The sequence below is a fragment of the Acinonyx jubatus genome, chromosome A1 (assembly GCF_027475565.1).
Source record: "Acinonyx jubatus isolate Ajub_Pintada_27869175 chromosome A1, VMU_Ajub_asm_v1.0, whole genome shotgun sequence".
NCBI classification, from domain to species: domain Eukaryota; kingdom Metazoa; phylum Chordata; class Mammalia; order Carnivora; family Felidae; genus Acinonyx; species Acinonyx jubatus.
Window position 1 is genome coordinate 159,772,338 of NC_069380.1, and position 21,312 is coordinate 159,793,649.

Below are 21,312 nucleotides of genomic sequence, written 5' to 3' on the forward strand. Positions count from 1 at the left end.
CTCCAACTTTATTATTCTGTTTCAAGGATGTTATCATCTTACTGAAATGCACCTTTGATCACATTTTTATCCTAACCAAAAATTCTTCGCTGATACCAGTCCAGGGCTTTCATACATTGTCCCTACCCTTTTCAGAATTTTATTTCTATAAGCCCATTGCTTATCTTAAATCTGAGATAAGGCTTCAGACTACTCCATATATATCTTTTCTGTCTATGTCCCTTTATTTATGATGAGGTCTCCTCCTGAAATGACCTCCCTCTCCAATACACTCTAGCCTCTAATCCAAAAAAGTTGTGTTTGTTCTTACAAGTCAAAGGTTAATATCCATTGCAATGCTTTACAGTATTTCTTTGGCAGAACAAATCACTGCCCCTCTACTGTTCTCAAATATTTACTAGTACCTTTATTCAACCACATTTGAAAAGTTATCATATTTACTTGCTTATATAGTGTTGATATCTTTAATGAAATTAGTAGAACTAACCATAATAATAATGAGAGTTCCTCTGTGTATCTTGTGTATGTGAACTGAGAACCTGTGTACAGCTATTTGATATCTCAGTCTTCTAATAGCACTGCTGACGCTCTAAACCATGTCCTGAAAACATGCAGAACTGGGTCAGAGGTTAACGTAACTTTGGAAAATGGGCAGTTTTGCTTGAATATATTTCCTCATTTAAAGGGGACAGGCTCTTCTGGGCTTCTGATGGTACATGCCAAAGAAAACAAATCTACTACCTGGATTGGGCCCTCAGGGTGTCTTGTGAGCTCTGCACCAAATCTTCTGATACCTGTACAGTTGCTTCAATTTTTATTTTTAACATGTTAGTTCTGTTAAACATGTTACAGATGTCCCATTAGACATTTGATAAAATGTGTTTAGAGAGGTGAGCTCAGGAAAACAAAGGGTGCGGTACCAATAAATATGTGTTAAGCTGGCAGCTTTGTTTTAACTGAAAGTGTTAAAATGTTTAACTGTCAGAAACTGTGCTAACTAAAATAGACCGATATTGGAAAAAAATCATCCTTTTAAGTTGGAATTATTTAAACCGAAACAAGAAATGTGACCTGTTCCACTGATGTATCTAGTTTAGGTAACTAGTGTTTTCAGCAAGCAGAGCAATTCATTCAAAACAAGTTAGGAAGACAGGAGAAGCTCTAAAGACGGATAAAATTTTTTCACTCTGATGTTTTAAAATACCCATAAGTCTGAATTTACCCGTAAGAAGAATTAGTACATAGGGATGGTAAGTGGAAACAAGACACTACCAGTGTTTAGCATTCTTCCAATTGTTAGGACCCCACCCCCTTTATTTTATTAAAATATAACAAGTTTCAGTTGGTGGTTTGTAAAAATGAAACTCCCACTTCTCTCTTACCCGGATAGTGTTCTGTTTCTTTATTGAACACCACATAAAATATTGAGATAAGCTTAAAAGCCTATTATGCATTAAAATTGACAAAGACTTAGAAATATCCTTATCAGGTAACTAAAGAATAGATCAAAAATATTGTAAATATAAAAGGCACCAAATTAAGTATTCCAAATATTAGTAGTTTTCTTTTTTTAATTTTTTCAAGATTTATTTATTTATTTTAAAAGTGTTTTTAATGTTTATTTATTATTGAGAGACAGAAAGACACAGAGCATGAGCAGGGGAGGGTTAGAGAGAAGGGGGAGACACAGAATCCGAAGTAGGCTCCAGGCTCTGAGCTGTCAGCACCGAGCCCGATGCAAGGTTCAAACTCACAAACTGCGAGATCATGACATGAGCCGAAGTTGGTCGCCCAACCGACTGAGCCACCCAGGCACCCAAATGTTTATTTATTTTTGAGAGACAGAAAGGCAGGCCATGAGGAGGGAAGGGGCAGAGAGAGAGGGAGACACAGAATTCAAAGCAGGCTCCAGGCTCTGAGCTGTCAGCACAGAGTCTGACGCAGGGCTTGAACCAACGAACCATGAGATCATGACCTGGGCTGAAGTCGGACGCCCAACCGACTGAGTCACCCAGGCGCCCCAATAGTTTTCTTAAGATACATATAGAAAATCATGCTTGGGGCATTTGAAAAATTAAAGTGAAGGGCAAGGCATACATATATACATGTTAAAAAATTAAGGATGATTATCAGTGATCTTGATCATAAAAAGCATGAAAAGCACATTCACACGATACTTTGATAAGATGATGAAAACAAAGATTAAGGACAATAATAACCATAAAAATACAATATTCTTGCAAAGGAAATTATTTTTCCTGTTCCAAATAGAACTGTCTTAAAACTTAGTTTCATTCATTTTTATAAGTAATTCCTTCTGTCTCACTGGCAGCAATACTTTGTTCCTAGCTCTATTACTATTGCTACTTTACTATTTTTTTATTCCTCTCCATGTCTATCTTCTCCATTGGACTGCAAACTCCAAACAGATTAGACCATGTAATTTATCTTTATTTCCCTAATATCTACTGCAGTCTCTCAGGATTTGGCATATAGTGGCTGCTTCATAATTATTTGTTGAATGAAATAATACTTGTTGAAATTATGTGACAACAAATTCATAGAATGACTGCTTTTACTTTTAAACTTTAAATACATGTTTCTATTTTTTGAAATAATGACAATTAAGAGCCATATGTTTATGCAAAAGATTATACCATTACTCAAAAAATTATGGGACTCTAATTTTGAACTTCTTTCCTGAACAAGTTATGGATCACAGTAGAAAAATCATTCTCAATTATTTATGAGATCACCATGCTTTTGACTCAAGACCAATTTCTTCAGTCTGATCATCTGCACAATTCATTAAATATAATAACAACTACTAGTTATAACCTTTTGCCAGATGCTATATATAAGTTGTTCAAATCTTAAAGAACATTCACATAATTGAATTATCTATAATCATGTTTTAAAAAAGAGGGGGGAGAAAGCTTCAGTTTACATAGCTTCAGATCTGGGATTTAAACCCAACTTTGAATATAAAACACTACAAATTCAACAAACGGTAGCTACACTTGTGAGCATGGCATAATGTATAAACTTGTTGAATCACTATGTTGAACACCTGAAAGTAATCTAACATTATGTGTCTACTATACTTCAAATAAATAAATAAGTTGGCCCAAAATGAAACTGAAGTAAATAAAACAAAACAACAAAACTACAAACCTAAAATTTAGTGCACAATACCAAAGTTTCAAATGATTTCGTTATCCAAAACACATTGTCCCCCGCCCCCCCCACCGTCTCCCTCCGCCCCTCACACGCGCGCGCGCGCGCGCGCGCGCACACACACACACACACACACACACACAATGCTTGTCACTAATGAGAAAATACACAAAACTATAGGCTACAAAACTCTATAAGTTACCCTAGCCCTAACTCTAGCCTTATTTTATTTATTTTATTTTATTTTTTAATGTTTATTAATATTTAGGGGCACCTGGATGGCTCATGGGGTCGAGCGTCCGACTTCAGCTCAGGTCATGATCTCTCAGTCTGTGAGTTCGAGCCCCGCGTCGGGCTCTGTGCTGACAGCTCGGAGCCTGGAGCCTGCTTCAGATTCTGTGTCTCCCTCTCTCTCTGCCCCTAACCCACTCACATCCTGTCTCTGTCTCTCTCAAAAATAAATAAACATTAAAAAAAATTATTTATTTTTGACAAAGAGAGAGACAGAGCATGAGCGGGGGAGGGGCAGAGAGAGAGGGAGACACAGAATCTGAAGCAGGCTCCAGGCTCCGAGCTGTCAGCACAGAGCCCGACGCGGGGCTCGAACTCACAGACTGAGAGATCATGACCTGAGCTGAAGTCGGACGCTCGACCCACTGAGCCACCCAGGCACCCCTCTAGCCTTTTTTTATGCTCAAAATCACTCAGGTACTATTACAACTGAGCCCAACTCTTCAGATTGCCAGGATATCATCTTTCTCATCTATCTCCAGATTTTTAACCACTTTTTTAAAATATAATTTATTGTCAAATTGGTTTCCATACAACACCCAGTGCTCATCCCAACAAGTGCCCTCCTCAATGTCCATCACCCACTTTAACCTTCTTTTTAAAAGTAAAATTGGTTTTGTTCCCAATCTTAAAACAGTATTTGCATTCACTGCATGGGGAAATGCATACACACACACACACACACACACACACACACACACACACTATCACTACCAAAAACAGAAGTTAACTCAAACGTAAAACACTTTTAAGTTTCCCTCTAAAAGATAGTCACTGTTAACATTTGGTACCATACTGACTGCCAATATTCTAAGAAAAAAATATTTCCAGTAATGGCCTAAGTCAAACAACATACTGAAAAGACTACATTCTGTAGTTCCCAGAATTTTGGTGGATGCCAGTAAAGTAGATATGGGAAGTGGGAGGTCTGATCTCTTAGAAAAATGTCAGGGTCCTTTCCCCAAAATTACACTAAATGATGTTGATGTAAAACAACTTCTCTCCCTTTTGATGATACTTGTATTTACTAGTTCTTCTTTATTTATTTTCTGTGTACCATGACTTCCCAAGGCCTTGACCTTATCATATTTACCAAAACCTGTATGAATCGTTAAAAAATAGTTTTGTTTTTCTTTGCCTAAGAAGTGATACTTTTCTCTTAATTTTGAGTCTAACATGTGCTTGACTACATCAGGAAGAAAAGCAACACTCCTGGACCAAAGGAAACAAAAGCCAGATTACAGGATGCAATATTAAGTGGACAATGTTATTTCCACAAATTGACTGATGAGAAGCAAATTTATTCATAAAACATGGCAACCAGAAGGAAAAAAAAATTGAAACAACAGTGCAAGTTGACAGAACCTATTCTGAAGGTGTCTATTGAATCATAAGAAAATAAAGTCATAGAGTGTCAGAGCCAGAAAGAAATTTATGAGACCATCTAGTTCAACTGACTCATTTGGTATATTGGAAACCTAAAACCCAAAGTGATTTACGTTACTTGTTCAAAGTCACACAGCTATATTTAACGTCGATGCCAGCAGGAGGATCCAGGTTTCTGAATTCTCGAATGACTATTATTTCAATTATACTTCAATGGAGAAAATGTACTGCTTAGCAACAATGACCATTTAACTGCAAATATTTACATCTTCTGTGCACCTAGGTCACAGATATAATTTTCACATCATGAATATACTACAAATACATTAATCCTAAACCATCAGAAGAAAGATTTACATTTACTGAATAAATAATTTGTACTTGAATTTATATCAGTCAAGTTCACACATTATCTCATTCTACTTCTATACCCACAAAAAATAGAAGATAAGGATGATTTTATTTACATTAAATGTGAAGAAACCATGGCTTACAGAAGTAAATAGATCATTTGAGACTGAATATATATATTAAATGGAAAGGCTAGGACTTGAAATCAGATCTATCTGATTTAAAGATTTATCTCATTGATGAAGGTGTTAACTCTCTTGAGAGAAAAGGTCTTCAGTTTCCCCCTCATTTATCTGGCCTTAGGATATTTTGGGATACTTTTTGCACATACTAAATAGATATTAAAATAAAGGAATTTCTAGGGTTCCTGGGTGGCTCGGTCAGTTAATCATCTGACTATATCTTGGCTCAGGTCATGATCTTGCAGTGGACCAGTATGAGCCCTGCATTAGCTCTGAACTGACAGTGTGGAGCCTGCTTGGGATTCTCTCTCCCCCCTCTCTCTCTGCCTCTCCCCCAATCTCTCTCTCTCTCTCTCTCTCTCTCAAAATAATTTAAAGGGACACCTGGGTGGCTCAGTAGGTGAAGCATCTGACTTCCACTCAGGTCATGATCTCATTGTTTGTGGGTTCGAGCCCCACATCAGTCTCCATGCTGACAGCTCAGAGACTGGAGTCTGCTTCGGATTCTGTCTCCCTCTCTCTCTGCCCTTCCCCTGCTCACACTCTGTCTCTCTGTCTCTCTCTCCCTCTCTCTCTCAAAAATAAACATTAAAAAAATTTAGAAAAGGGAATGCCCCACAAAATTGTCCATAGATCATAACTGGAGAAACTGCTCAACACTATAAATTCAGATTGGTGTTTCTTTTGTATTTCTGTGATTTTTTAAATTGTTTTTCCCACCGTATTGAGATATAGTTGGCATATAATATTGTGTAGGTTGAAGGTATACAACATGATGATTATATAAATACAAATATATGTGTGTGTATATATATATATATAGAAATAACTGCCAAAACAAAGATTATTAAAATATCCATCATCTCACATAGTTACCATTTCGTGTGTGTGAGGTTTTATTTGTTGTTGGATTTGTTTTGTTAGCCTACTTTGAAGAATGGTTGGTGCCTTGTGGAAATATCAGACATTAAAACAGCATTCCTCATTCTTTTTTTTCATAATAAGTTATCAAAATTTGAAATTTACCCTAATAAAAACAATCTGTCACTGGTTTTCATGTCTCAGAGTAAACATACAACTGAAGACCTCTTGATCTAGTACAGCACAAACTGTTATTTCTAATTTAAAAATATGTGTTTCCAATCTTAATTTAAAAATAAAATATTAAGCTTTGAGTAGGAGAGGAAAAAGCTCTATTGTTGCTTCCTTCCCTTACTGTGTGTACTCAGGAAAGTCACTGAAACTCTTTTTTTTTCCTGTGGAAAAACAGTTTGTCAACCTAAGCCTAAGTAACTCAGAGGAACCAATAGGAATCAGTTTAGTTTCTTCAAGATTCATTTTTTGTCATCCAAAAAAATGTCACATTTTAAAACATAGCACATTCATATTTATTATCATTTTCCTTTCCATTTAGTATACAGTCCATATCATTCCTTTATTTTCTTAATTTGCCTTCCACTCTAGCTCCACTGTCACTGTCTTACTTTGCCCTCATTGTCTCTACCTTTTAGACTTAGTCGTATCATTTTTATCCCTCTCTATTTTATCTATTACCTAGAAATCTTCCTGTAATTTAAACTGGCCACGTCATTCCTCTACTGAGTGGCTTTACAGACTACCTGCAAAATGAAGTCCAAGCTCCTTAGCAAGGCACCAGGGACCCTGTGTTACCTGTCTCTCAGCCTCCTTCTCCAGCCTCACCTGCTTCCATTGACCCATACAAACTTCTATTCTAGCATGCTGAAACGCCCCCACAGGCCTGGAAATGCCACTTTCTTCCACACTCAGGTCCCTCTGTGCATCATGGATCCAGTTGGGACTTGGTCTCACTCTCCTTTCTCTCCTTTCTATATTAACCTTCTCAGTCAACTCAAGTGCTACTTCCCTCAGGAAATCATCCTTGACCATCAGCTTATGTCTCCTCTCTGCCTCACCACAAGTGCTTACTTCTCTGTATAACTCTCATAAAGCAATATGCACATTTTTGATCATTACTTTATTTCCTACACTAGACTGTAATCAGCTCAAACTTAGAGACTTACTCCCCACTTCCTTACTCCCCACTCCCTTTGTATCTCCACTTCCTGTTAAGTAGGCAGATAAAAAAAATGAAGGTGTTAATGAATAAATTATAAGAAAGATCAAAGCTGTGCTATGCATCACTTGAAACAATAGGTGCTGAAAGTTTGTATTTGATTTTGGAGTAAATATTTTGGGCCTATGTCTATTACAGATGAGTTTGCTAGTTGAAAAATAACAAATACTTTAAACCCAAAACTGACGCCATATTTTGAAAATCTATAGGACTGATCAACTGTCCATTTGCTAATGCTCAACTCATATCAGGAAATGATAATCTCCACAACATTTTATATTAATATGAATTATATCAACTTTCTCTGTCCTATGAGTTGGATTTAATCACATTTTGCCTCCTCTAGTAACTTCCTTATTCAGTTCTCTTCCTGTTTTTATGTTTGATTTATTTATTATCATGGTCCTTTAATCTGTAAATATGCTATGCTTATATACCTCAAAGTATATCCCACTTCTGCTTACAACAATAAAACCCACACAAGAAGAAACAAACCAACAAACTCTAAGGAACTTTCTTGAACTACAGGATGCTATGTAGATCCTTAATAGGGTATAATGATCCTTCATCTTATAAGCCCAACATACCTGGACAATTTCCTCTTCCACATTGTTTCTCATTTTGAACCTAATAGTTCAATGGTCCCCAAAACCTCTACCTAACCAAGATCATGGAAAGTATTTGTCTTTATGCTTACTGGTCTCTTTGCCTTAGATTCCTGTTTTCCACTTGTTGAACGACAAATCATCTAGATGTACCATGATTGACTTATGCTTTTTTTCATGCATACGTGTTATACAATTCCTTGATACTTAAGCAATTGTTTACGTTTGGATAGATTCCTACAACTGCAAATAGTAAATAAAGGAATACACTATTTGTAAGTTTTGGTAGACATTATCAAGCTGATTTTTTCAAATAATTGTATCAATTTATGTACTTGAAAGCATTTCACAGGAGTTCCAGTATCAACACAACTTAGCACTGAATATGAAGAGTTTTAAAAGTCCTTGCCAGACTGATAGATGAGAAATTGTATCTGTTTATAATAATGTGTTTTTAGAAAATGGGATATGCATTGTAAGTCAAATTTCTAAAACTTAAAATAGTTAATCATTGTCATTTCCATTAAAAAAATGATCTCTTCTAGATAAAGTCTTTTTATCCAAGGAATGATGTCGTTAGGAAAAAAAAAAAAAACTCAGACTTTCACCTCAGATCACAATCCATAATGAAGTCCATATTTGGTTTTAAGTTAAATTTTAAAATTCGTAAATAATTATATAAAATGGGAATTCTGCTTTCTACCCAGAACATGAATTGTATGATTAAATCAATAGAAATCATAAAGATAATTAGTTTTATAAAAACTATAAAATTTAAGATCCAAAATATGAATAAAATATTAAGTAAAAATATGGTAGGAAATATATGGAGTAAATATTGCATACGCAATGGAACTATCCCTAAAATATAAAATATAAAGTGGTTATTTTAATCAAAAAGAATGTTTTAAAGTTTATTTATTTTTGAGAGACAGAGACAGAGCATGAGTGGGGAGGGGCAGAGAGAGAGGGAGACAGAATCTGAAGTAGGCTCCAGGCTCTGAGCTGGAGTAAATTATGTGCTGTCAGCACAGAGTTCAATGTGAGGCTTCAACACACGAACCACCAAATCATGACCCAAGCCAAAGTCAGACTCTCAACTGACTAAGTCACCCAGGCACTCCTGATAAAAAAAAAAAAATGTTTTTAAGTCTTTCCAATGCCTTGGACCTGACTCATTACCAGAAACTTAGCTGTTTGCAGTTAACACATTTGAGTTAAGGACAAACATATTCTCTGTGAAGGTGGAGGGGAAAGAATTAAGGCCATTTTCATGAACATTGCGAAAAGCAGAAATATTTTTCTCTCCCAGAAAAGAGTCTATTTTGCTGTAAGAGTTACATGCATAGAAGGGCAAGAGGATGATTTAAAGTTTGCCATAAATTACCCACTAGTGGAGAATCAAGAACTGACTAGGTTATGAAAATGCATTGTATCAGTCAAGGGGAATAAATTCCTCCATCTTCTTCTTTTTTAAAGACATATTATCCCTTCCTTTAGGAAACTAGATCATCATAAAGTAAAACATTTTTATCTGATTGCCTCAGTTTCCTGAAGAAATATGTATCTTCACTACAATTATTTCTAATATTATGTACTCAGATTTTACAGATGCTCCTATCTAAGAAGTGTTCCTGTGTCTTTGCCTTTCATATTTATGTTATTCAGTGTCAACTATACACGTATTTGATGATTTTGGAGAAAGTTTATCTTCTTGTATATATCAGAAAATGAGAATTTTCATTTCTAGTCAATGTCCATGTCTATTGGGAAATGCACTGACAAATTTAATTTTCAACTACAACACTTAAGCATGATGTGTTTTAGTATCATTCATCATTAATTATTTTTATAGTTTATGCATTTCTTTACTATATTTCCCAGCTGACACTATAAAAACACTTTGAAATGATAGGCATATATTATTATTATCACTGAACAGTGGAAAAATTAGACATTTGTTTAATATTATGCTTCTATTAGCAGAAACCCAGCTTTTTGACATCTAGGATATTTCACTATACTACCCTTCATATTTCTGTATTTTCTTCTTAATTGTAAGTGTTTCAATGACCTTTACTTATATATGACTCCTCTTAACATATTAATTTTGAAATCCAGTATTGTATGAGCTCTAAGACAACAATACATGAACACAAACTGTATTTTTCTTAAGTCCAACATTAATTTTTTTCATCCAATAAATATATAGCATATACTTCAGTATATCAATTTTGGTGCTAGATCCTGAAGATACAGGCTAAATAAATTAGACATATTGGGAGTTCCAGCTTACCTAGAGCTTAGTGTCTACATATACTGAGATGTCCAATACATCTCAAACCTTAAAGCACATAAGAACCACCTGAGCACTGTGACCAAATGCACATTCTGACTCAACAGGTCTGCTGCAAATTTTGAAATTCTGTATTTCTAACAAGCTTCCAGGTGATGACAGCATTGGTAGTTCAGAAGTACAATTTGAACAGCAAGGATTTACTTATATAAATATGTCTGTATAAATATATGTAGGTAGGTAGGTAGATAGGTAGATAGATAGATAGATAGATAATTTTAACTGACCTCTCATTGCTGATTTTATATTTTAAGGAAAAAAATGAACGAAGAGGAAATTAGGAGAGAGTTGGTTGAGCATGTCAGGAACCAAGGATGATGATTAACAAAGGAGAAACTGAGCAAATACAAGATAGTTGTCTAGACTGGAGGGAAGATGGGGGCAGTATAAAATGGAGAAAAAAGAGGTACAAGGAAAGTAATAAATAAACAAAATTAAATTTGAAATTCCAACTAGCCCGAACAGAACAAAAGGTGTTTTACAGCCTTCAGTTAACCATTTCTTAATCACTTCACTCTTACTTGCTATTCCTAGCATCTCTGTTTAAGCACAGTGAAGAGCAGCATATGATGGTCAAAAATATCAGTTGCTGTTTGCAACTGTTAATTTACTCCTCTCTCAGAGTCTTCCACCTGATGTCAAAGTGGTACAGAGCAGACCATATTTATTTTATCAGACTGGACACAGTCTCCCTTCTATAAAAACCCAGTAGGGACAGGTTGCCTGACATTTCCTTCAATCCCCAGATATTGAAGGAAAAGGAAAGAATACACCATCGCTTTCCCACACTTAGGTGAGGTGAGAAGAATAGGGTAGATGGAGTGAGGATTTGTTCTCCACCATCTCTCAGTATCAATATTAAGAATTATCTGAAATTTCTGTTGTCATCAGAAAACTGCTATTACTAAGCTCATGAAATTCTTGAGTAAAGACAAATATTAGAATGTACTGTTTTGTAAGTTCACATGGGTGTAAATTATGTGAAAAACTTAAAAAAATAACTGAAGGAAAATTTAAAAGCACTTTAAATATTGCAAAATCCAAAGCAATTTTCACCACTAAATAGTTGTATACTTTAAAATATACAATGTTATAATAATTTTACAACTACATGAAGTTAAAAAAAAGACTTAAAAGATACTTTTAAACAGATTGTGTAAAAGTAGCTTTATAAACCTGTTTTCCTTTGCCTATGATGATATAAAATGATACATACTGTCTTCTAATTCTTGAAATTCTTGAAATTTTACAGCATACTTTTAGATATGTATGTGTGGAATGAACGGGGCAGAGATTTTGTAGAGGCAATTCTATCACTCTGTGGGCTCTGTGAGTAGGTAAATTGTAATACTTTAAGTAAAGATAAATACTTTATACAATGATCTCAGCTTCTAAATTAAAAAAAAAACAAAAGCATAGAAAGCATATACCTTCTTTCAATATCATCTACAATGAACTGGGCTTGTACTCCTGAATGCTATACTGGGCAATGGTTTTCCTGTGCAGTGTTGATTCTCTCTCCAATATTTAGCATATGTCAGGCCACCCAAAGAAAAAATATAAAAAATTAATATCAATAGGATAATTTATTTAATGCTTACCAGTTTTTTAAACTTAATGATGAAGGTTCTAGTGATATCATTATTCTTCTTCATGTGATATTAAAGATCTATCAAAATTAAATTTGGCTCAGAGAAAGTACTATTAGGATTGTTCCATAGATTGTACATAAAGTCTAAAAGTGGGTCCAACTACCTTACAGTATAACTATAGTAGAAGTCACCATGCCCTTTAGACTGAGTTGAATATTGTTCCATATCTTGTGAAAGTGATTGAGTCTATTGAAGGCTTGCTTATTTCTATAAGTTGTGTAGCTGTTTGGTATGTTCTGTTTAGTGTATGTTGGGCTGTGAGACAGTTTGTGGCACTATACTAATGCCTTGTAATGCTCTGTGATATCTTCTTATAATGTATTGTATGTGATATCTAAAGGTTAGTCACCTATCTAGAATTCTTACAGAATATTTCAATATTTCAAAGACTTCACATAAAATTCTGAGTTTGAACAGTCTCATTCACTATAGGAAGCATACCTTATTCTCTTTCAAATATGTTGTATTGTTCTGCACAACTTGAACTAATGGAGCTGACCACAGACAAATATTTTAAATTTACCATGTGTGTTTAGAAATGTCTCATTTCAGGGATTATTTCTGACCCCACACAGAAGGAATGCAAGAAGGAATGTATAGGTAACCATTTCTATAACTGTGCTCCACTCATGACTGGCCTGAGTGGCATGGTTGGCCACAACAGGTTTGTTGTATGAATAAACTAATGTAGTAAGTTACTGATACTTTTGAGAAAATAATTACAGTTTACTTTTTAACACATTTTCATTTTACATGACAATTAGCATCATACCAAACAAATGTGTTTCGATGAGTAGAATTATAGTTAATGTGGCACCTGGATGGAGAAGAATTTTAGAGAATTATTTGTGGAAACCTCTAAATTTACTGGTTCTATAAATACTGGTACAAAGAAGTGTTTCACAATTTTAAAATCACATATATTTTTTCTTCTTTTGTCTACAGACATCTTTTAAAATGATGTTAGCAGTGTAACAGTAGCCCACTGAATATTTGGAATGTCTTCTTATTAATTAATAAAACAAAGCTATCATTAAGCCTAAAATTATACTTCTCTTCACTTAAAAATGCCATAGATATAGATTTTATTTGAAGAGAAGAAGAGTTATCCCAGACAGGAAAAGAAAATATTGGAGATAAAATCATACATCCCATAGAATTCTTTTGTATAGATCCTGGTCTGTGCCAACTCTATGGATGCAGAGGCACATAAGAGAAAGTCATAGTTTCTTATGGTTTCAAGATAACAAATCCAGAGTATTCAAAGTGCTTAGATCTGAAGAAGTAGATGTAATGAATAATATTAAAATATTTCCTTTCCTGCCATTTGTGACAACATGGATTGAAATTGAAGGTATTATACCAAGTGAAATAAGAGAAACACAAATACTGTATGATATCATTTATATGTGGAATCTGTTATTTAAGTGCATTTTCCTGTTATTTAAGTACATGTAAATATAAGACATAGATTTTACACATAAATTCCATATTTAGTCAGTCATTAGGGAATCCAAACTAGGCTTTAATTGATTTTCCTTTTTTCTTTTTTTTTTTTTTTTTACTTGAAGCATCACATAGACCAGGGCTTTTACTTTGTGTAATATCCCACTGAAACCATCATTTAATTTAATTAGTTAAGTGATGATACAAACTTCCACTAAGGTAGTATTTTGGTTTGTTTGGTTTTTTTTTTCTTTCTTTTTTTTTTTTTTTTTTGTTTAAGGGAATATTTCTTTTAAGACAAGAAAGGCATGACAATGTGTGTGTCTTTGTATTTATGTAAAACTACCACTATACGGGCAAACATACAAATGGTCACTTTTCACAGGCTAATTTTAAAATACTTATGTGAGGTATTAAAAATAACATTTTCTGGGGTACCTGGGTGGCTCAGGTCGGTTGAGCGGCTGACTTTGGCTCAGGTCATGATCTCATGGGTGCTGGGTTCGAGCTCCACATCAGGCTCTGTGCTGACCGCTCAGAGCCTGGAGCCTGCTTTGGATGCTGTGTCTCCCTCTCTCTCTGCCCCTCCCCAACTTGCGCTCTACCTCTGTCTCTCAAAAATGAATACATGTTAAAAAATAATAATAATAAAATAAAATAATAAAAAATAATATTCTCCAAAATTATACTTCACAGGTCAATGATGCCACGTGTATGCACCATATACCCTCCTCCCCCCATAGGACAACAGCTTAGAACAAGAGATTCCCGTTGCCATATAATAATACACTTATACATCATTAAACAAAAAAAAAGCATTTTATTTCTTTAAAGTCTTTCTGAAAAAAAACTAAAAGTGAAGCTTAAAATTTAATTAATGTCAACTAAGGATTTTATCTAAAAATAATATTTGGTTTATAAAGCTTGAGGTTAAGTTGAACGTAATACTTCTATGTATGTGATCTTTGAGGAGTCACTGAACTAATCAGTGCCCTCTGCAAGCAGACCAGGCATAATTTATCTCTCTCTTAACAAACTTACTAACAGGAAAAGTGGGAAACAAATAAACAACCTGGGAACACAGGCTATGCATGCAACCAAATGACCAACACCATCTGTAGATATGCAGATATATGTGCAGTAGGTATCTAGGACGGTGAGATATTTGAAAGATTCTAAAGATTGTTACCAAAATTTGTAACAACTTCAACCAGCTTGATATGGATAGAACACTAATTCAAGGAATGAGTCTCCCATTGAGTTTTAAAGCAAAAGTCCTTTGTGGTATTCTAGAGTAAAAGAAACATATGTACAGTAAAAAAAAAAAAAAAAAGACACATATACTCAGAGAAGGAAAAGGTATTTGGCACATAGATGATGTGGCAGAACTCCATAAGAAAGGCAAGAGCTTTAGGAAAGATTGAAGTTTGGTTTAGTGATATGTCATTGAAAACTATTGCGTCCATGAGACTCAAAGGAATGAATTCTCCAAACAGCTATTACACAACCAAGATTGTTTTCCTGCAGAGATTATTTCTTTCCAATCATAAGTGGACTTTGGCTAAAGTTTTCCTTATAAAACCAGAAACCTAATCCAGGGCTGCATTGCCCTAGTACATACTATTATCTAGAATATTCCAACTTCTATTTTTTGAAACTAGTAAAAACTTCGGGGTAGGAAAAGAAAATAAAAATAATTATAGTGATAATTTTCATGCCTTCATTAAGATCATTATCCTAATTTTTTTACACTTCTTGGTAACTACATAACTAGGTTATAAGCTTATAGAATTGGTCATTATTTTGCTCTTGTAAAATAAGTTTTAAAAATAAAATAGCGGGGCACCTGGGCAGCTCAGTTGGTTAAGCATCTGACTCTTGAATTCAACTCAGGTCATGATCTCAGGGTCCTGAGATTGAGCCCCACATCGGGCTCCATGCTGAGAGTAGAGCCTACTTAAGATTCCCTTTCTCTCTCACTCTCGCTCTCGCTCTTGCTCTCGCTCTTTCTCTCTCCCTGTGCCTCTCTCTCTCTCTCTCAAAAATAAATATATAAATAAATAAATATTAAAATAATCATAGCTCAGAAAAGTATAATTAACCTCATGAAGTTCTGTTCCTAAAATCACTCCCCCATTTGCAAATGCTCAAAACCAATAAGTGACTTGCAACAAGGAGATAATAAAGTTCTGGAGATACAATGCACAGCACCATGATTATAGTGAACAATACTGTACTATAGACTTCAAAGTTGCTAGAATACTCAATCATTTTCACTATAAGAAAGAAGTGGCAATTATATGAACTGGCAGAGGTGTTAAGACAACAGTCTTAATTTTAATCAAAGGTGAGGCTGAACCTAATAAGTTATATAGATCCCCAGTGCTAAAACTTAGAGGGATGTAAGAACAAGGATTTCAGTCACAGGTGATCCTGTATTCCTCCAGTATTAACCAAACTTGAAAATTCTTCTCTTTATATTGCAACGATTTCCACTAATGCTATAAATCTTTACTTCTTTATTATTCCTGTCCTCTGATTTTCAGTCTCTTTAGAAATTCTAGAAGCCTTAGTTTCTTCTTCACAACCATACTTCACACAGACTTCAGTGGTTGGAGCTCATTACCTCCACTTCCAATTTAAATTTCCCTTTTTCTTTCCCAATTTAAATTTCCAATTTTTCTTTCCCTTATTAAATTTTTTTTACCTCCTCTTTGGATACATTTTTGTTTGTATATCTACATGTTGACAGAGTTTTTTCTCCCCCTCAATCCAATCAATCTTTGACCATGCATCCAATTGAGAAAAAGATAATAAAGTAAAATGTTTGTAGTTCTATTCATTGTTATGAAATGCATTCACCTGATAGTGTGCTATTATGATTCTTCATGGCCATTATTACTTTATGAAAACATTGCTGCCAATTTATGATTAATACTTATATAATTATATTTATTTTTAAGGCTATATTTCAAAGAAATATCTATACTTTTATCTTTCAAAATCTATACTTTTACAGGCTGAATTCCAGCATAACTTTAGGTTTTCAACATAGCAAATTGGTATGCTTTCCTATGTTGACATTGAGCTATTTCATATTTAAACATACATACTTCATTCATTCAGAAAATTTTTTCTGAAGAACTAAAACAAGCCAACAAATATGTTCAGATGCATGAACTGGAAATTAAAAACCAGTACCTATGACATCATCACAATCCCATTTCTATGGCTGTTTGTTTCACCTAAGGTTAACCAAACACATGACTCATCAAACATCTGCTCACCATCAATGAAAAACAGGGATGTTTGATTATGTGAGAAAACTCAAAAACTAAACCATACTAACATACACAAATATATAGAGTACTATAATGAAGGCAGTTTGGTGAAAGATATCAAATGTAACCTTGCTTATGTACTTTTTGAAAATTTGCTTTATAAACTTGTTATGTTCTTAGAATCTGCTAAATAATTGTCATTATAAGGGTAAAATTACTTACATCTATTACATCATTACATAGATGTTCATAATCTTTATGAATAAATAAATATAATTTCTTATATATAAAAAGGATTATAAAATTAATGACTAATTAACCAATAATTAACTATTATTTATATTACTGAATTAATTAATTAACATTAAATTAATTGATATCAAGGAAAACAATTAATGAAAGTCAGTTTCTGTGTATTAAATCTAATAAAATTGTCAACTGGCAAAAAAAAAAGCTGGTGTGACAATTACTGCTACAATAAGATCACCTTTTCTTTCAATGACACAATAATTTTAACTTCATTTTCCAAGGTAAATGTAAATTTGGAAACTATGCAGAAAAACATAGCATACATAAATATTTGTTTGATTTTTCAATAATCCTTAATATCGATACTAGACTTACACTCTTCTGTCAGTTTTCTATTCCTTAGTAAAACATCTTTGAAGAAATTACAATCTTTAGGAACAAAAGAAAGCTCACCTTATTACAAAGTTGTGACTGTCAATCTCCTTTCCACATTCACTATCGAGCAGAATGCCAGAATTTCCAACAACTGCACAGGTCTTAAATCTGCGATTTTTCATTGGTGACACTTCAGGTAGGAGGCTGTGAAGATCCTGAGAGATATTTAGTGTCCGACGCCTGTCGAGTACATAGTGTATGACATCACCAGGCTTAAAACTGCTCTTGACCACTGAGACATCTCGTTCTGCATCTAGGAAACGAAGAATGTTCTTCCTATATGTGAAATACAAAGTTTTCCATTAATGACAACATAGCCGAGAACTGGTGATATGCACAAAGTAACAGGTAATAAAATATAAATTGGTAAATTACTAATCTTAAATTGTCAGGTGGTAATTAAAGCAACCAAATAAGTGAATTCTATTGAAATTGAATTCGTCCTTAAAAAATCATTTGCACATACATTCTCAATGATTTGTCAAATAAATATAGTATACACATCTATTTATAGAGCGAAAAAAGGTCCCCATCTATCAAAAGATATAGAAAAAATAATTTATTCTGCTGCAGGCACTCTGGGAAACAAAAGGGAGTTTCCTCAGAAAGTTAAAAATACAACTACCCTATAATCCAGCAATTGCACAACTAGGTTTTACCTAAAGGATACAAAAATACTAATTTGAAGGGACACATGTACCCCAAAATGTCTATAGCAGCATTATCAACAATAGCTAAATTATGGAAAGAGCTCAAATGTCCCTCAATTGATGAATGGATAACAAAGATGTGGCACTTATATGCAATGGAATATTACTCAGCCATCAAAAAGAATGAAATCTTGCCATTGGCAACAATGTGGTTGGAGCTACAGTGTATAATGCTAAGCGAAGCAAGTCAGTCAAAGAAATACAAATACCGTATGATTTCACTCATATGTGGAATTTAAGAAACAAAACAGATGAACATGGGGGGATGGAAACAAGAAAAGAGAGGGAGGTAAACCATAAGAGGCTCTTTTTTAACTATAGAAAACAAACTGAGGGTTGCTGGAATAAAGGTAGGTGGGGGATTGGCTAAATGGGTGATGGGTATTGAGGCCACTTGTTGGGATGAGTACTGGGTGTTACATGTAAGTGATGAATCACTAAATTCTACTCCTGAAACCTATATTACACTATATGTTAACTAGAATTTAAATAAAAATTTGAAAAAGGCCAAAAAGAACATTTTATTAAATAAAACAAAAATGCTGTGACTTGACTTTGCCTAACTAGATATTCTGCTAGCTTTAGTTAATTTTCTATAGTCATATTGTTTTGTTTTGTGTTCTGTAGTTAAGGTAAATAGAAATAACTTAAAATGGTTTGGAATTATACCTTACTTAACTCTATTAAAAGGATTAAACTTCCCAATAAACCTATACATTAACTCAAATCATGTATATATTATAATTATTTGTAGAAGGGTTAAAACTACACTGTATGAAAGTTTTCTTTCAAGAATCCAGGAAGAAAGATGGGTACATTAGAGGAAAAAAAATGGATAGATAAAATACCTCACTATGCATGGCAGAGATAGCTAATAGTTCCTTAGTGATCTTCCTTGCTATCTTGCTTTTAGTATTTGAATTTTCTAAGTTTTGCTCAGGCATAAGAATCCTCAGCTAAAACATTTCCAAGTTTACAAACCCAAGTGCAGATGGGTTTGGTAATGTGAGTTAGTTTTCTTACATGGGATACGGGTGGATCATGTGCGTGGCTATACAAGAGAGAAATAAAATCTCAACTTGTTTGATCCACTGTATTTTAAGGTTTCTCTTTTGTATTATGGAAGCTTAGCCTATTCCATACCAAATAAAGAAATTTATAACAGATTCAAAGGTGCTGTATAAACAAATATGTATATGCTAAGTTAGACGATAAAAAAATAAAGGTATAGCTGGCTTTTGATATAATCAAAACTCTTATCTGCGGTAACCTGGGAGTTATATCCTATATCTAATAAGCCTGTTGCTCTTGGAAAAATGGTTAAAAAGTGTTTCATGTTGTTTTATGTTGGTTGCTCCTTTTAGCAAGGCACTAAGACAAAGTCAGCCAAGTGGCAAGCTGAGATGGAAATGGCAATGACCTGTATGTAAACTGTGTGAGTTTGGTAATTGGGACCTCCAAAATGTCTCAAATACCCCAATTATCAAAAGACACAACTATAAATCAGAGCCATCCCAGGAGCAAGAGTAATTGCCTTCCCACCACATTTATAGATTCAAATGACTTGGGAGGGAAATTGAGGGAAAGGATGGTGAAGCTAGAATAATTAGAGGAGAGTCAGAGGCTGAACTGTTCAGAAGAAATCTCTGGGTGTGGTTATTTATACAAGGAATTAACTATAAGGAAATGGCCCAGGAGTCTAGTATGTTTTTGAAGGAATTATATTTCTAAAGCAATTATAAGCCTGCCTACAGACGTCTGAGATCACTTAATCCTCAAGCTACCAAACATATACCAGCAAGAAGCAATCTGAGAAACTCTCTCCAAGATTGGAAGTTGGATATAATTTACTGAAGTGCTCTTATTATAAGCTTGTATTCTCAGAGTGCTAAAAACAATGCCATTATTATAACATTTAAGATATGACAGACATGTTTTCCTTTAGTGCTGTTATGGTTTAAGCTCTAACACATTTGTAAATTTTATTACTGAGCACAATGTGACCTCCTCCCACTACTCAACCAAAAGGGCAATTCTCCGTATCACACAAGCCAGAAGCATGAATAGCAAGGAGGGATGAAAAATAACTAACTCAAATCTTCCTTTTTGTTTTACTTTGGTTTGCTTTAAATAGGTGCCAGTTTAATGTCTTATTAGAAAACCAGTTGACTGAAAACTTTGGCCAGGTTTGATACACAAGGGATATAACCATTAATTCTCTGGAAAAGAAAATATTTTTTGAATTTTTGCTCCAATCAGAATATCAGGTTCATAATTAGAATTTATACAGGAAAAACCTTTATAAATGCCCTATAAATGAAATTTAAAAATTAATAAAAATGCTATCAAGCACCATAACAGTTCATCTTAACTAAGTACAGATTATATGTGAAGACAATTGCTAGTGAAATCAGCAACTATAGGGTGTATGAATTACAGAAAATTAAGAAGTCTTTCATTATGTTAAGAACATATAATTCTTCACAAAAGTTAACTATCACCAAGAACAGCAATCCATAGACACTTTTGTACATACTTACTGACATTTGTTTGTTTAGAGAAAAGTTTTAGTAATGCCTGACACCTGTATTTCAAAAAAAAAAATTCTCATTTCCTGTGAAAATGACAAGGCTGGCTCTAAAATAAAAACTGCACGGATGTGGTCAAATCACCAAACTAGATTATCATTTTCCTTTGAACATAATTTAAAGGGGTTGTTGTAGATATTTGAAGATGTAACTCACAAGTGGTGAAGTGTTTGCAAATGTGAGGTAAATAGACCAGAGAACAAGATTTGAAAGAAGACTCTTTAACTGGGAAATCCAAAAAGCAAAATCCCTTTACTCAAGAAAAAAGTTACCACTTACGTTCTTGTCAACTGATGGGGACTTTCCAATTAACAGCACCGTTGCTGTGTTATAGAGACTTCACAGCAATATGTTTTATTCTTTACTTTTTTTTCAGGGCACAAAGCTACTGTATTTGGACACAGTTTGCTACATACACAGAAAAGCTCAATACGCGTTTCCAGCCAGCCCAACCCCGAGCACTGCAAAATATTTTAAACACAGGTCTTTTACATTCCTCAGTATAACA

The 21,312-nt window shown here is 34.2% G+C and overlaps 1 protein-coding gene across 1 annotated transcript in view; it reads right to left on the reverse strand.

Moving 5' to 3' along the window:
- The window catches only part of ST8SIA4 (ST8 alpha-N-acetyl-neuraminide alpha-2,8-sialyltransferase 4), a 99,394-nt gene that overhangs the window by 64,828 nt on the left and 13,254 nt on the right, over nt 1–21,312 (reverse strand). The window contains 1 exon segment of the mRNA XM_015080447.3: nt 17,525–17,782. Within this exon segment, the coding sequence (XP_014935933.2) occupies nt 17,525–17,782 (258 nt within the window).